This window comes from Brachyhypopomus gauderio, chromosome 7 (assembly GCF_052324685.1).
Source record: "Brachyhypopomus gauderio isolate BG-103 chromosome 7, BGAUD_0.2, whole genome shotgun sequence".
NCBI classification, from domain to species: domain Eukaryota; kingdom Metazoa; phylum Chordata; class Actinopteri; order Gymnotiformes; family Hypopomidae; genus Brachyhypopomus; species Brachyhypopomus gauderio.
The window spans coordinates 15,876,747-15,893,507 of NC_135217.1; the positions used below are offsets into that span (position 1 = coordinate 15,876,747).

General features: G+C 39.4%; 1 protein-coding gene across 2 annotated transcripts; it reads right to left on the reverse strand.

Moving 5' to 3' along the window:
- Positions 1-645: 645 nt before the first annotated feature.
- On the reverse strand, positions 646-12,664 carry ntrk2b (neurotrophic tyrosine kinase, receptor, type 2b). 2 transcript variants are annotated; one of them, XM_077012076.1, is made up of 18 exons: positions 12,048-12,664; positions 10,430-10,504; positions 10,251-10,322; positions 9,980-10,048; positions 9,581-9,726; positions 9,209-9,351; positions 8,300-8,432; positions 7,418-7,732; positions 7,294-7,305; positions 6,534-6,551; positions 6,404-6,432; positions 6,059-6,158; positions 5,454-5,642; positions 5,046-5,176; positions 4,618-4,790; positions 4,246-4,486; positions 3,164-3,322; positions 646-2,873 (listed from the first exon to the last, which is right to left on the reverse strand). In XM_077012076.1, exons 1-18 carry the CDS (start codon positions 12,239-12,241, stop codon positions 2,688-2,690), a joined length of 2,385 nt encoding a protein of 794 aa, XP_076868191.1. In that variant the 5' UTR covers positions 12,242-12,664; the 3' UTR covers positions 646-2,687. The 2 variants fall into 2 exon arrangements, with proteins under 2 accessions (XP_076868191.1, XP_076868192.1); XM_077012077.1 differs by lacking the exon at positions 7,294-7,305.
- Between the last annotated feature and the right edge of the window lie 4,097 nt (positions 12,665-16,761).

The following is a 16,761-nucleotide window of genomic DNA, read 5'->3' on the forward strand; positions in this document are numbered from 1 at the left end:
TGATAGATCTTTTTAAACAGTATATATATATATATATATATATATATATATATATATATATATATATATATATATATATATATATTGAACATACTATTCATACACACAAATATATGAACTGTACAGTATGGGCTATGAAGTACAGGCTGGTTAATTAGAGCAAACATACATCTGTATAGTAGAAAACAAATCCCATCTTTGATAATCAGTATGTCACAATGCAAAACAATTGGATAGAGGTTTAGGTCTTAGCTTATTAATTTTGGATCTAATATCTTAAAATATTTATAGAGTGCATATTTTATACATTATTTCTTTACTTATTTTCCTTACAGATCCAGGTTTGGGCCAGTATAGCCATCAGTTAGCTAAAATGCTAAAAACAATTTTCATAGATAAAATCTGATATCAGTACTTTACAAATAAAGTCTTTAGAGAATATTACATTTCCAAAGTAAAGGATCTGCCTGATGGACAGATATAATCTATTAAAAGAAATAAATCTCTTTCTGTGCATTTTTTGCAGTGCTTACAATTGAATAGTCAATATTACAAAAAATATGAGCAGTCAGCATAAAGGAAGGTTATAGCTCATTGGTGTCATAAAGCTTCATTTGTTCAAGGACAACCAGTGCTGACTAGTGCTTGATATGACAGAATCACCTTTCTGTGACATGGGAAGGGAGTTTTTATTTTGCCCTAAAAAGTAGCCAATGCAGAGACTGCTCAGAAAACGTTTGACATCAGGGTACAAGAGACAATAAGAGTGAGTGATGAGTATGTACATTTGGATCGCACATTCTCATAGTTTTGGCCTTTTTGCATTCACAAAAACCCATTCACAACAAGTTGCTAACAGAAAGACTATGAGGACACCCACCATATTTAAATGAGGATTTAACCATGTACAGGGGATCGTGCCATACTGCAGTGTTACAATCATGAGTAAATTTAGCCAAGAACAGGTGGTTTAGTTGTAATAAACTAGTGTGAATCAATAATGAGACATGTATTATCACAACTTCCAATATTCTCCTCTTTTCATGTAGCCAATTTGGTAGGGTGGAAGCACACACACCCACACATACACACTGAATCCTGGCTGCCCCATCATAGGGAATTTGTCTTCATGTAGTGACCTCAAGGATGGCCAGATTCACGGTACCTCTCTCATATCAATACTCACATCACAGTGCCCACCAAATCCATCGCTTTGAAACTGCCCACATCACATAAAAAAAAAAAGTGAAAAGCACTTAACTCTATTAAGCAGTTATTTCATTTTAAATAATAGATAGTATAAAACTAATAAATATGAAGAATTGTAAGTGCAATGAATCCATATTTCCAGTGGATGTAATTACACCATAGACAACCTCTGAGATTTATAAACCCTAAAGGCTAAAAAAGTAATCTTAACTCCTCTAAAAGGTAAAACCCATTTAATGATAAAACACAATATGACCAATAACATAAACACTGAAAAAGCATAAATCTCCACACTTTTTGCCACTGACCAATCTCAATCTGGTATCATATGATGCAGTGATTGCTGTAACCACCATTAATAAGGTGACCGAACAGGCCTCGAATTAGTGCTTAAATGAGTAAAATGCCCCAGTTATTTGGGGCAGCCATTTCACTGCCCCTAGGACATTGTGGAATGCCACTGCTGGTGACTATGCCACTGTGCTCTAACTGAAACTAAATAAACTGATTTAAGAATGTATCTGTCCCACTGCCTTATAATTGAATTGTGGCAACTCATTCAGCTCATTCAGAAGAACCCTGGATGACTTCATGTCAATGTGCATGTTACCCCACTAAAATGTGAAATCTATAGTGCATTTTCACCACATACATTTTTTTTAAAGATTAATGACAACTTAATGCCATAATAGGGGGAAAATGTTAAATACATACATATATACATATACAGAATCTGGTGGTGGCCAAAAAGATTTTTTCCCCACAAAATTCAGACATCTCTATTGCAATCCACACTTAACCATGATGTGTGGCCAGGGCAGGAACTGGGTTGTGCTAATTATTGGGCCTTGTTTCACTCCCAAACAGAACCTTCTCAACATTTCCAGCTTAATCTAATAAATGTAAATGAGAAAAAATGATACCAGGTGGGCAAAAAAGAAAAATATGATGGTAAATCCACAACGCATTTTCCCTTTCACCAAAAAGTCATTGTTTCACAAATGTCTATGTTATCCACGACACCCTTAAGCTTAAGCTTGTCCTGATTGAAGGGCCTTCTTTTTGTTCTTTGATTTTTTTTGCCTTTAATTTTTTTCTTCTTCCTTTTTTGCTTTCTGTTTTGCTTGTTGTTCCACAAAATGTTCCCAGTCATTGGGAGAAAAAAACTAAAAAGCGCCCAAAATTGGTTGTCCATGATAAGGAGTATTTACAACAATCAGTCTGATTCCCTTTGTTCGTCCCGTGCACGTACAGAATTCAAAATGTACAATTTGTTGAAGGGCAGAAATAGACTCTGTCTCTGAAGGAAGGGGGGAAAATCATACAGAAACATACACAATCAACTTTAAGGCCTTTTGTCTATGTGGTGAGGAGGCAGAAGCACAAGCAAGAGCACACAAGCCATCTCTCTCTCTCACACACACCCACACACACACACACACACACACACACACACACTCCTTCAAAAACACAAACGGTCAGCCCAGGATGTCCAAATAAACAGGAGAAGCCTTGGCCAGGCTCTGGAGCAGATTGTGAATCTCTTTGATGTTGAGTCTCATATATGGTTCACGCTGCCAGCAGCCCAGCATCAGGTCATACACCTCTTTGGGACAGGTACGAGGTCTCTGCAGTACCCGGCCCTGTGTGATGCACTCAATCACCTGCAGTAAAAGAAACAGCAAACAAATTCAAGTAACTATATATTCTACTTCATTTGCAAGATTTCTTAATGATAAACATGTGAGGTTTACAGAGGCACTTAGGGCTTCACTTAAAACATTCACATTTTCCTACATTTTCATCAAATCTAGAAAACTGGGAAAAGCTGTTAGTTTATGTATTTTGGGTAATGGGGATAGTGGGAGATCATTTCACTATAGTGTCATTTCACTTAAGCTGTGGTAAGAACTGAAACTCAAAAAGTGGTTGACACTGAAAATTTGACTCTGACCTCATTATTGGAGAGCTGGTACCAGGGCTGCTTGCCATATGTGAAGATTTCCCACAGCACCACTCCCAGACTCCAGACATCACTCTCAGTGGTGAACCTCCGGTACATGATACTTTCCGGAGGCATCCAGCGAATGGGGAGCATGGTGTGACCGCCCACCTGCCATCACAGGTGAATGATTATAATGAGGTATTTGGCACTGAACAAAATCACTCCACTATTGTATCTGCTCCAATAGCTGCTGGTTGATTCAGTGTCTGATATTTCTCAGCAGAGGGAGCTAGTAGTTCACCATATGCATGCACGAATACACACACACACACACACACATGCACAGAAGGCTGCTGACATAGCAGTGAGTTTCCAGTAGTGTTGGCAGGGGGCGGATTTGGGAGAGCCTTTCAGTGTCAGATGGCCAGAGTTTTTTTCTGGAACAAGTCACTGTGGGGGGAATTGTGCTTTTTTATCACACATTTATATTTGATCATATCTAACTGTGTGTTGTAGATTACACTGATTTAAACAATCAACAGTGTGTTCAGTCCAAATAACTGAACTGAATTTCAGATAAAACTGAAACAGTTAACTGAAATATCAAAATATGCATTTAATATGAGCTTGTAAACACAGAGAGCTACTGTTTTCCTCCATTCCCCCCGCAGACAGAGAAATAACAATTTGCTGAAGAATTAAAGAATGTGCATTTAAATCTTTTTTTATGAGACAAATAACAGAGTGTTAGTACAACTGCGACTATGCTGCTGTTTCATGAACAGATTAAACATAGACTGATATGAATGTGTCTTCCAGTCTTTTAACAGACTTGGTGACTCTGTCCATGTGTATTCTATAAAGTAGCTGCCAATAGTTAGAAATCCCCAGGGCAATTCCCTTGTACATTATAACTGTCCATTTCCATTTAAGTTCAAAGTAATTACTTTTTCTGGGAAATGGGGTAAATAACTCAAATGTCTCTCATGGATACTGAATGGTTATTCACTATTATCCACTGTCCACTATGCTCCTCAGTAGATTAGAATGGTTAATACTTCAGGCCTTCACAGCTTCATGGGAAAACTTACCCTGTAGTAGTCAGTGCTGTACACATCTCTAGACATGCCAAAATCCCCTATCTTGACGAGCAGATTCTCCCCCACCAGGCAATTGCGTGTGGCAAGGTCTCTGTGGACAAAGTGCTGTGAGGCCAGGTACACCATGCCTGCTGCAATCTGCTGAGCGATGTGCAGCATCTGTGACTGAGTTAGCTCCACCAGCAAGCTTTGCTGTCCGTCCGTCATCAGCACCGCGTCTGGCCCGTGGGCCCTGGGAGTGACACAGGGAGATGATGAGAACAGTATCCACTATAAGAGCTTATCGATGAACATGAAATAATAAACACCTGTAAACATGGTACCTGAGGAATGTAAAATAATAAACACCTGTAAATACAGTACCTGAGAAACTTGTTGAGGTCTCCGTGTTTCATGTATTCAAACACCATGATAAGAGGATCGCTCTCCACACACACACCGTAGAAGGTGACGATGTGTTCATGCTGGAGGTTCGTAAGGAGCTCTGCTTCTCGGTGGAAGTCGGCTCGGCCGCTCTCACTTGCCTCTTTTAGAGTCTGGGATTATTGTTTAAATAAATAAAAATATATACTATACAGCTTTATTTTATACAGCTGAAACTGTCACACAGGCCTTAAAGGCATCATTACAACCTACCGATTACTAAAACACAAAAACTGCAAGGTGTGACACCATTAATGGAATGACTGACATACCCCATATGACCAACAGCACAATGTGATGTTTATGATGTGCTTTACACTGACTGCCAGTATCACTTCTGTTGACCCCAGGACCCCAGAGCTCCATACCTTGACAGCTACCAGGATCTTTTCCTGGTCAGGTGACAAATTGTAGCACTCAGCTAGGAACACTTTACCAAATGCTCCCTCCCCAAGTTCTCTCTTCAGAACAATATTGTGGCGCTTGATGTGTTGGACAACTGTGGAAATAAAGTATAGCAAAAATTTAACCACCAGGTCAGTGGAGAGACTTAATGCAAATTATAGTGCATACCAGACAATTCAGCCAAAACAGCACAGTCACAGTACATGCACCTGTAAAACCTCGAGCTACATTTAACATGGCAGCATTGTTGGCATGGCCATGGCCTTCATTGTTGTTGCCATGGTAAATCCCATGACAACTGGCTAGAATCTGTTTGACATGGTTGGAATGGGAGGGTGTTGGTGACAGTCTGGCAAGCCATGGCAACTTACAAGTGTCTGATTTCAGCATGCTGCCAGGGTTGCGGAAGTACTGGGGGTTCTCAATTACTGGAATCTTTGTCATGCCAATGATAACGGCATCTGGGCCCATCTCAGAAGACGATGGTGTGTTGTTGCCATTGGAAACGTGGTGGAGTGGGCTGGCTGAGTCGTCATCATTACTGATAACAGAGGAGGAGCCTGCGGTGGAGGAGAAAACAGTGACAAACTGTCATATTTTAAGTAGTTTTTTTTAAACTATTTAGCAGTTCTATCTTGTTAGCAAATATGGAATTGATAGGAATAGGATATAAGATATTTAGAAATCCATAAAATATCCATAAGATATTTAGAAAGTACTCTTAAATAGTACATCCTTGAATAAAGGTAAATGGATAGCATGAGGAATTACTTGTATGGGTTATCACTGAATTCATCTTAACATGTATTAGCAATTGCATTTGATTAGCATAGTGAAATTTTTTTGTGACAAAAGTACTTGTCCTATTACTTGACAATTGTCCTATTATACCTTACTTCTTTAGAAATCAGGGTTTAGACTAAAAAAATGATTTTCCAATTACAGTTCAATATTTTTTAAAGTAACATTCACATACCTTTTAGCCCAAACTTTGAGCTTCTTCCATACTTGAGAAATATCAACATCAAAATGCACCCAGTCAGTGCAACTCCAGCTATCCCCACCACTACATAAACCTAAAAAAGAAAAAATTAGGCTCAGAGTCAATGCAGTCTCCTGCCCTGTAGGGTAAAGAACTACTATCACCACAGATGTGTTTTTTCAATGATATTCAATAACTTGCAGAATATATCTGAAAACCACATTATATCCGGTCTGCTAACAGATATAATGTTTTTACCACATTCTGTCACAAGGAATACAAACCAACTCTTGGGCTCCTTTTGGTACTTCCTGTAACATTGAAATGACTTAGACTTACAGCAACTTTATCCTCCTGTGGTGGCGTTTCTAAATGAAAAACACCAATGTAAGCTTTCAAAAATGATCATGACTGGACAATCATTTTGATGCCCACTGAAAATACATAAGATTGACCAAAATGATTATACCTGGAGGGTCAGTTGTATCTGATCAGTGGATTCACACAGCAAATCCAGTAGAGTACAGAATATGACATAAACTGGTTAGTTATGAGTCTACATTCAGTTGTACCATCTAAGAATAACATAATATCTTCTACAGTTTACCTAGTGAAAGTAACATAACACAGACATTACAGTAAATCACTACAGTAAATCTAACCCTGAGAACCCGCATTCTACCCACAAATGGTGAACAGCAATGCATACACCCAACTACAGTGGAAAGCCCCTGCTTAAGGTTAATGGCATGCATATCAAAAACAGAGTAATGTGATCATGCGTTCAGGCATTAAACTAATACATGTAAGTAATCACAGGACTGATGGATTACAAGAGAAGTCATGGTCAGTCATGGGCAGTCATGGTCTGGTGGTTAGGGACCTGCTCTTGTGACAGAAGGGTCATGGGTTCAATTCCCATGCCTGAGGCCATGACTGAGGTGCCCTTGAGCAAGGCACCTAACCCCAACTGCTCCCTGGGCACCGGGCTAGGGCTGCCCACCTCTCTGGGCATGTATGCACCACAGCCCCCTAGTAGTCACTTGTGTGTGTGTGTGTGTGTGTGTGTGTGTGTGTGTGTGTGTGTGTGTGTGTGTGTGTGTGTGTGTGTTCTAGTTGCACAGATGGGTAAAAAGCAGAGGACAAATTTCGATTGTGGTGAAAAAAATCACAATTGACAAAATATGGCACATTTACAAGAGAAGTCATGCAGAATTTGTGCAACTTACCATAGTAGAAGCCTGCAGTCCAGAAGTGATCACATGTTTACAATTTGTTTTGCACAGCTTTGCTAAATCAAATTTCTGCTCTGCTCTGCAATAAGCCTAACAGAAAGAGTGTGCCCAGACCCACCTGATCCCGAGTGCTCAACATCAGGGATGTGCATGAAATGCGCTGTGACGTTCTTCTGGTCCTTGCCGAACTTGTTGGTGGCCACCAGTGTATAAAGGCCATTGTGGATGTGCGTGGGGATGTCGAGCTGCAGGCAGCCATGGTACTCGCTCTCCGTCGACTCATGGATCTGCGTTTTGATGTAGTCCTGCTCCTCCAGGAGCTGTCCCCGATGGTACCACTGCAGCTCAGGCTTGGGGTTGCCTGTCACGCTGAATGGGATGCACCAGTCCTGGTTGCGCTCAGGCTCATAAAGCTGCAGGATGGTTGCGGGGACTGACTCCAGGATAGGCAGGTGAGGCAAGGAGATGGCCAGGGGGGTGGAAATGGAGAGGAGAGGTAAAGTAAGCATGTGGAATGCAGCAGAGGTGACAAAGAGGGCAGAAGGTGAGGAGTGAGGTTAGAATTGAGAGCGTGACAAAGGAACAAACATGGACTGGGATACTAGTAGAAGGTATCGAGCAGAACAATAAGGAAGGAACAAATTTACTAGAGCATTAGGGACAGTACTACCAAAAACAAGGCTACCATGGGAAGTAAACAGGAAGTAAAAGACACTTTGGGTAATGCTGGAATCACAACTAATGAATTAGACTAAGCTAATCATGCTGAGAAAGTTTCTGGTACAACTGGTATTGGTAATGATGCTCTTGGTGTGCTGTCATTCTATAACTTACATTTGTTATTAGTGCTATTTGTCTATTATTGTCACAGGAACTGCTTTCAACACAGATGATCACAGATCTGGTGCTTCACAAAAACAAGTCCAGAGGGTCCATGAACCCTCTGGTCTACAGCCAAGTCGTTCATTTATTTAAGTTACCACACACACAGGCTCCTTACAGAGGATATTGAGGATCACTGAGGCCTCATTCTGGCCCACAATGTTTTCGGCACTGCATGTGATCTCTCGGCCATTGTCACTGGGAGAGAGGCCACTCAATGTCAGTGTGGACTGCAGCTCAGAGGAATCCATCTGGTTGGAGAAGAAATACAAACAAACACTACTCTCAGAGAAGTGGAAGAGCATATTACAACAGCACAGACAAAAAATTAGGGTTGGGCTATGAATGATGGTGAAGTTCAGTGCTTGAGGATGGTGCTATAAAGGAAGTACAGATTTGTGACCAAACATACCAAACATTATATCTACATTATTTTAGTGAGGGCAGTTTATTAACATGCTACTCTACTTTCTTAAACATTATAATTGCTAATGAAATATAGCTTTATATACTGTTTTATAGAAATTCTAAAAGCCAACCTGTTGTTGTGCTGTATTTAACTTCCTACAGGCTGCTGTTTTCTAGCCTAAAAGACACTTTGTTATAAATATTACAGTGCCAGCATTAAATATTAATGAACGACATATAGCTTTCAGAAGATAGAGTCAGGGTCCTGTGGTCCAAGTGTCTTATAGGGATTTACAGACCAATTACTGAATATAGTAGAGATTAAGTGTTTAAGTTCTTGTTCTAAATGCAAAAATTATGTTATGTTCAGACTGTTTAGGGCTGGTGTAATGGTTATTCGGTTATACACAGAACATTGTAGTGTTTATAAAAATAAATTCTGTAATTGAAACGTGATAGCTATATACATTCACGCAAACATCTGGGCTAAAGTACATGATCACATGCAATGAAATGAAACAAAAGCTTACTAAGATGAGAAAGATTATTTGTGTATAGTAAAAATGAATCATCTTGAAATCAATTTCATACAACCAGAATTTAGCAAGATATGTTTTGCCTCATGGCTGGTTGCAAGTGGTGGATGGTCCAGGTTCCAGAAAAGCACAGGGGCTGGAGCTCCAGAAGCATTACAGGATACTATTGCATCACTTCCTGCCATCTGGGTAACAACATGAGGGATAACTTGTACTCGTGGATACTCTAGAGAGGGGGAAAATGTGAATTATTCATATGCGACAGTTCTTACCTAAAATACAACACGACTAATTGATTGAAAACTCTAAATTTCCGAAACAACCCCGAAATATAGTTGGACTGAGGTCAAACTTGTTCAGTCATGCTATGTCAGGATGCAGGTGGACATAGAAGACTGAAATTAAAATGTGAGTCCAGTAAATTGTGCTACTGTTTTTTCATTGAAAGTCTTTACCACAAGAGGGGACAGTGAATTTGGAGAGAGCTTTCATTCTCCCCTCTTCCTGTATGCACTGGAGCTGATCTCTCTCACTCTCGTCCAGCCAGGCCTTTATCCACATATTCTCACATGCACACTGCAGAGGGTTTCCTGCCAGCAGCCTGTATGGCAGAGGGATGGCATAAGCACTTACACCAGCCACTTCAGAAACATGGGCAAGCTTTTTTATCCAGCACAAACACATAATATATATTATACAAATCTGTTAACTAAAACACAAGAATGACAATTCCATACAAAAGGTGGTGTGTGTGTGTGTGTGTGTGTGTGTGTGTGTGTGTGTGTGTGTGTGTGTGTGTGTGTGTGTGTGTGTGTGTGTGTGTGTGTGTGTGTGTGTGATAAAGAAACACTTACAAAGTAGACATGTTTGAATTGCGAATTGCAGTCCATGATAATGTTGACAAATTATTTTCTCTGAGATTCCTACAGTAAGAACATCAAAGTATACAGAACATTTAGGAAACAGAGAAAGGGATTTTACTGCAATTAAAACCAGTGATATGACCTAATTTAACAGTGCTGTTTGGAATGTTTCCTCATATTGTATCATGATATAGGCAAACATTTAAATTCCAACAGTCATTTTGTTCACAAGAAAAAGTGACTACAATAAAAATAGACTTACAAGTACTGAAGTTTGGCATTATTGCCAAAGGCTTTTGTAGATACAGCCGTCAGATGAGTGTTGATTACTGTTCTGTATTGAGAAAATGTATACTGTTAGGTACACAATAAATCTAAAGTTATATGCTACAAATAATGTTGCACAAATATAGTTTTATTTTACAAATAACAAATACTCACAAGTTCCTGAGATTTGTGTAAAACTTCATGTAGTCTTCAGTTATTGCAAATAGTTTGTTCTGATTTGTAATATATCTGGAATAATAATAATAATAACAATAATAATAATAATAATAACAAGAATAATTAAACACTACACACACACACACACACACATACACATACACGCGCGCACACACACACACACACACACACACACACACACACACACACACACACACACACACACACACACTCACCTTGTTAGAAACTATGACATAAATATTCCAGCAATGACTAGGCCAACGCTCGGGCCTTAAAAATTCTTAGGCATTGATCTTATTTTAACGTATTTTCTGCTTAGCGAAAACTGAAACGTTGCACCACCATCTGATGTTATACCCATCAAATATGAACGGTTTAATAAAGGTGTTCGTGAAAACGCCATGATTGCGTTATACATGCCTAAAGTGGGTCCGCTGAGCCGTTGTCGTGGAAACGGAGTGACATATTTGCGTAGGCGCTGATGCCTATTGCTCTGCGGACACATTACACTCTCGAACTAACCCATACGTAAGGATACATTAAGGTTTGGCGAACTAGGGTGCAATTTTAATCAATTTCTACATAATACGTATTCGTACATTTTATCTCCCATTTATGAGCGCGTATGGGCATTGAGTGATATCCATGGTCCAGGAAGAAATATATAACAGCCTATCTTGGATATGTTTTAGGACAGTGTCTTGTCATCTGATAATTATTCAGATCGACTCTCTCCTCCCTTACAATTATCCAAGCACTCAAATATATGAAATAACCACGGGCAAATGCATGAACTAGGCATAATTTATTGGCTGGTCTCTATATGCTTTTTATATATAGGTAATTGTTAAAAAGCCTTTACTCATAAACCATAGCCTATAACTGTCCTGTTTCATCCTTTAGACACCCCCACCCGTCTAGAGTTATTCATAGCTAACAGCTAGTCAGAAGAGACACTAGACAGCCTATAGGCTATCTTCAGAAACAGATTTGCCTGGCATATTGCCTTTGAGCCAGTGGAAATTTCATACACTTTTATTTACCATGCCCCCCACCCCATACAGATGCGCGCTCGCGCACACACGGACAAACGCGCGCAACACACACATTCATACACACACAAACACCCAGAGCAGAGAGAGAGAGAGAGAGAGAGAGAGAGAGAGAGAGAGAGACACGACCCTTTACGTTGAAATATAGGTTGTCCACGCATAGATTTAGGATAGTAAGTATCGTTTCCATTTTATGTCAATAGATCACTGAAGAGCTCCTCAATCACGCTATATATAGAAAACTGCACTGCATTAAGCACGCTCAATCTCTGAACGGTGGGGGATATGAGAAGGTTATTCGATGTCATGGAACACCATCTACGATTTAAGACACGGGATTTTTTCATTTTTAGCTGTCTACTTATTTTATGCAAAACATCAAAAATATACACTGCCGGTCAATGGAATGAAAAGGACTGTTTAGCAATCCATGGTTTATTCATTTTCCTCATTTGTCTTCATCCCGAATATCTGGCACGACACGTCTTCTCCCAGTGTTTAGCCTCTTCATTCGCTGTCTGAATACAACCTAGGCTACTTACATATCAGTGATGTTTTCCATGTCGGTATCCGGCACCAAGATAGGGAAATCCTCGATCCCTGGTTCTTGATCGATACACGAGATCTTTGAGGTGTTACAAGAACATGAGGCAGGACACGACGAGCTGAGCTTCAGCAACCCCATCAAAACCCCATAAACCCCCCAGCGAGCCATTCCAGTAACCCCTGCGACCATGGCAGGTCCCCACAATAATTCCACAACGCTCGGCAAAATCAGATATTTTCTATGTCAGTAGCTGGTAGTACCCGCTCAGCAGCGTAAAACGAGACACCGCTGCTGATGTGGGATGCGCAAAGACGTTCGGCGAGAGGCGAGACTGTCATGGAGTGGCCTTCTCCTGTCTCCACAGAATGGTGGTATCACACCATTACACATCGACACCACATTTCAAGGTGCCAAAATGTTGCACTCTGTCTCCGTATTTTAAGTGTTGATTCTAGGCGTCTTGATGTTTCCGCAAAGACGTCTAGATCCGTCACAATTTCACTATGGAACTGAGTAGAGTGGAATCTGATTGGTTCCGACCAATAAAGTCGTGCAGTAGTATCCAAAATCGCTTGGCTGACAGCACTACAATCCCGCCTCCTGTTTGGCGTCGCCGTTTATCTCCTGTTAGTTATTTCTCTAGCACAGCTGTAAGACAAAACGTTTGACACTGTCAGTCAAATAACTATATTTAGACAAAACGGACACTGGACAATATGTATCTTGTTATTTCTATGATATCATTCGCACATGGTGTCCTACAAAGCTTTTGCTTAAAGACTGACCAGATGCCAGCGCAGTGGTCCTGACCCTACTCGCGCTTTTACCAAAGCTACCGTTTTCCTGTGCAACTTCTTGGGGAAACTGGACTTGCATGGCAAAATGTGGCACAGCATGCGTACTGTAGTGCTTTTGCCTGTTCCATCGCTGTAGACGAAAACAAGCACGAGGGAGATTGTAAGTACGTAGCGTATGTAGCGAGCCGCAAGTATAGGCTATACAGTGTATTTGCAAGAAGTTATTGATTACCGCGAAGGACAACCGCATCTCTCCTAACAAACTCTGTAATTATATTAGCAGAGAATATTTAGGATTCTGTCAGCAGTGCGGCGTCGGCAGCTTATTACTATTTCAGTGAACAGGAGGACTCCAGCGGTGGATTTGTCATCGGCAGACTAACCCTAATAGAGGCTGTCTACAGTGTAGATGGTCTTTTGTTTACATTCCATCTTGGTATATGCAACCTGCAAGTGTTACGGTTTTATAAAACCAGTTAGGGGATCATTTATTCCAAAAGTTTCTAGGAAGCAACAATTGGAGCTTGCCACCAGCGCGTGACTGTGCGCGTGCCCTTTCAACAACATCACAACTTCATGGATGGCCATTACCAGACTATGACGTGCGATTTGACGCACAAGATGGGCTGCATCAAACAAAAATAATTATAAAACAAAAAATGCCCGTGCCTTGCCGCTGGAGTAAGGCTTGCATTCCAATTGAGTATAGTCATGGTGATATAAAGAAAGTAAGCACCAGAACGGACAGTATGCTAATTTATAGAGTAAAACATACAAACAGTGCCTTATGTACTTATGTAGCTTGTGTTTTGGGTGTGATGTGCAGACATGAAATATTTCAATTCTCAGAAGCAACTGACAGCTGATACTAAACATTTGAACCACATTACAACAGCGGGGATTTTAGTGAAAACAGAAAGACGTGTTTTTCAAAGGGTGGTGCACAGCTTTCTCAAGTCGCCTTTTTGACAGCCATTTCACATGCCTCCTTAGCTGTGCGCACCAGGTAACACGTAAACAGATTGCATCACTTCTTAATGGTTTACTGCCTATGAGAGTAGTATTGGCTTGGGAAAATACGTAAAATTGTTTTTAGCAACATAATGTTGCACAGTACCAATTCAGCGTGATTTTGTGGAATTTCACCACAAGAGGGCAAGAATAACACGATTGCACAATATCTCAGATTCGTAAAATCTCAGTGTATCTTCGGACGAGTCTTTCTGCATTTAGAATTAGTATGACGACGGCTGATTAGATACAAGTTTAAAAGGAAACGTCAATATAAAAAACATTACAGTCAGAATAATACTTTTCCACTATGACTCATAGTCATTATGATAACTTTCGAGTCGACAAGAAAAAGCAAATATAAAATTTCCAAACAAATTGAAAAAGAAAAAGCAAATTTAAAATTTATTCATATTTATGCCTTCTTAAACTTTGTCAACCTCCAATTTTGCTAACACGTGCTAGTTAGTGCTCATAATGCACTTTTAATGAATCTCTTATTTACTTCAGAAGAATTGGTATGTCCTCTACTTTAAATCCGATGATCTGCTAGAAACCAGATGCCCTAACCAGAGGGTAAACAACAGTTATGACATTATATTGACATTTTAATGAATATGTACAGAAGATCAATCACCAAAGAAATAGCATGTCAGCATCACAGTATTTTTGTTGCAGAAATCTTCCTGTTAATTTCAGTTCATAGTCTGTAAAGATCAGAAAAACATACGTTGCATTTGTTAATTTGCTGACAACTATGATTTGCACATTTTACTTTTGGGCAAATGCAAAAGTTGTTTAAACTGTTTGATCAGATTAGATTAGACTTGATCAAATCGGTGTAAATTAGACCACTTGTACTCAGAGAGGATGCAAAGAATATAGACATTATTGATGTGGAATCAAACCATCATAAGCTAAAAATAGGCCTATAATATGTGCATAATAATTTATTGCAAATGTAAATTATAGGCACAAAGCCAAGAAAAAATACGCACGAATCCCATGGCTGTCCAAGTAGCTGCAACCTAACAGAACCGATGGACAATGCCAACTCTTGCAATGGGTGCAGATGTCAATGAGGAAAATTTGCAAGCACTCACTAAGAAAAAAAGACCTGCTGAATTATAACCTCATGTCTCCATGGCAACTTGTGACTTTAAAGCAGAAGAAACAGAAGGTAAAGTTACAATCTACCCATTTCTATGGCTTAACTAATGCTGAAGAAATGTTGAAAATGTAAAGTACCCACCCCAAAAGTACCTTAGAACAGTGCTTCTAACATTCAGCTTTTTTGACATACTGAGACATTTTAGATGTAGCTGAGACCATAAATGTGAAATGTGATGAGCTATGATGTATTTACTGTATATGCTGCCTGTTGCACTTAAGTCATAGTATTCATAATTTTTCATTGGTAAATATGTTAATTATCTATTTGTATGCAAGTCTAATTTTCATTTACATTTGTTCATATTCTTTTTATTATGATTTTAAACTCAACTTAGTCTCGCATTGGACATGGTTGTTGTTTGTTGATTGTTCAAAACATTAATTTACTGTTTGTAATCTTGTAAATTTCTAAATGTTGTCACCTGTATATAGTGTATGTCATCTGTCTGTCTATTGTACTGTCTGAGAATTTGTATAACAAAATTTAATTATACATTATACAATAATATCTTTTCTACCATTAGTTAGCTCATCCATTACCATAGATCACATGCCCATATACTGTAAACTAGCAGCCATTAAACCTTTTACTTCTTACTTAACCGATCACTATCTGTTTGTAAGGCTCAATAATATTCCCTCCAAATGCACAAAAGTCCAAATGCACAAATATGGAGTCCTGCAAATATCAATCTTAGCACCACTATTATTTACGTTAAATATGCTACCATTGTGCATAGTTGTAAGATGACATTTAACTTTACATATCAGCCAAACCTGACGACAAATCAAGATTAGGTAAAATTGAGGCCTGCGTAAAAGATATTAAATGTCGCTAAAACTTCCTCCACCTTAATGGTGACAAAACAGAAGTTCTCTTTCTGGTCCCCAAGGCTGCAAGACAGAAAATACAGAATCTAATGCTAAATCTCGCAGACTACCCCATCACACCTGGCTCAGTAACCAAAAATCTCTGTGTCATACTCGACTCTGATCTATCGTTTGATAAATACATAGATAATACTTTGGATATTATACTAGGATAGCTTTTCTAGATCTCCATAACATTGCCAAGCTAAGAAATGCATTATCCCAGCATGATGCACAAAAATTATTACACACCTTTTTTAGTTCCAGATTAGACTACTGCAACTCATTACTGTCAGTATGCTGAAATAGGAATCAGATCATATCAGCCCAGTCCTATCAGCCCTGCATCGGCTCCCAGTTAAATTCCGTATCGATTTTAAAATTCTTCTACTGATCTATAAAGCATTGCACGGGCTTGCTCCTGATTACCTCCAAGAACTTATCTCCTATTATGAACCCCCACTTCCACTAATATCATAGGGTACTGGCCTCTTATTAGTTCCAATAATTAATAAGGTAACAGCAGGGGGAAGAGCCTAAGGAATAACCTAACAGAATGTATCTGGGACTCTGACACAGTCTCAATCTTTACGACTAGGTTGAAAACTTACTTATTTAGTTCAGCATTTGTTAATTAATATGCCCCTTTAGATAAAGGTTACAGATCCACGGGTTCATGGACAAAGGGTTTTATAGTAAACTGGGTGCTGGTGCTGTCATCCTGTCACTGCACATGATCACTCATTTTATCGACAGTATAGTGGATGGATGACATTTTCTCGGGATGCTCCCAAGTCTGTGTTACCTTCTGGTTCTGCCCTTTTAGCTAGGCTGTAATAATTTAATGCTGGAGATGCT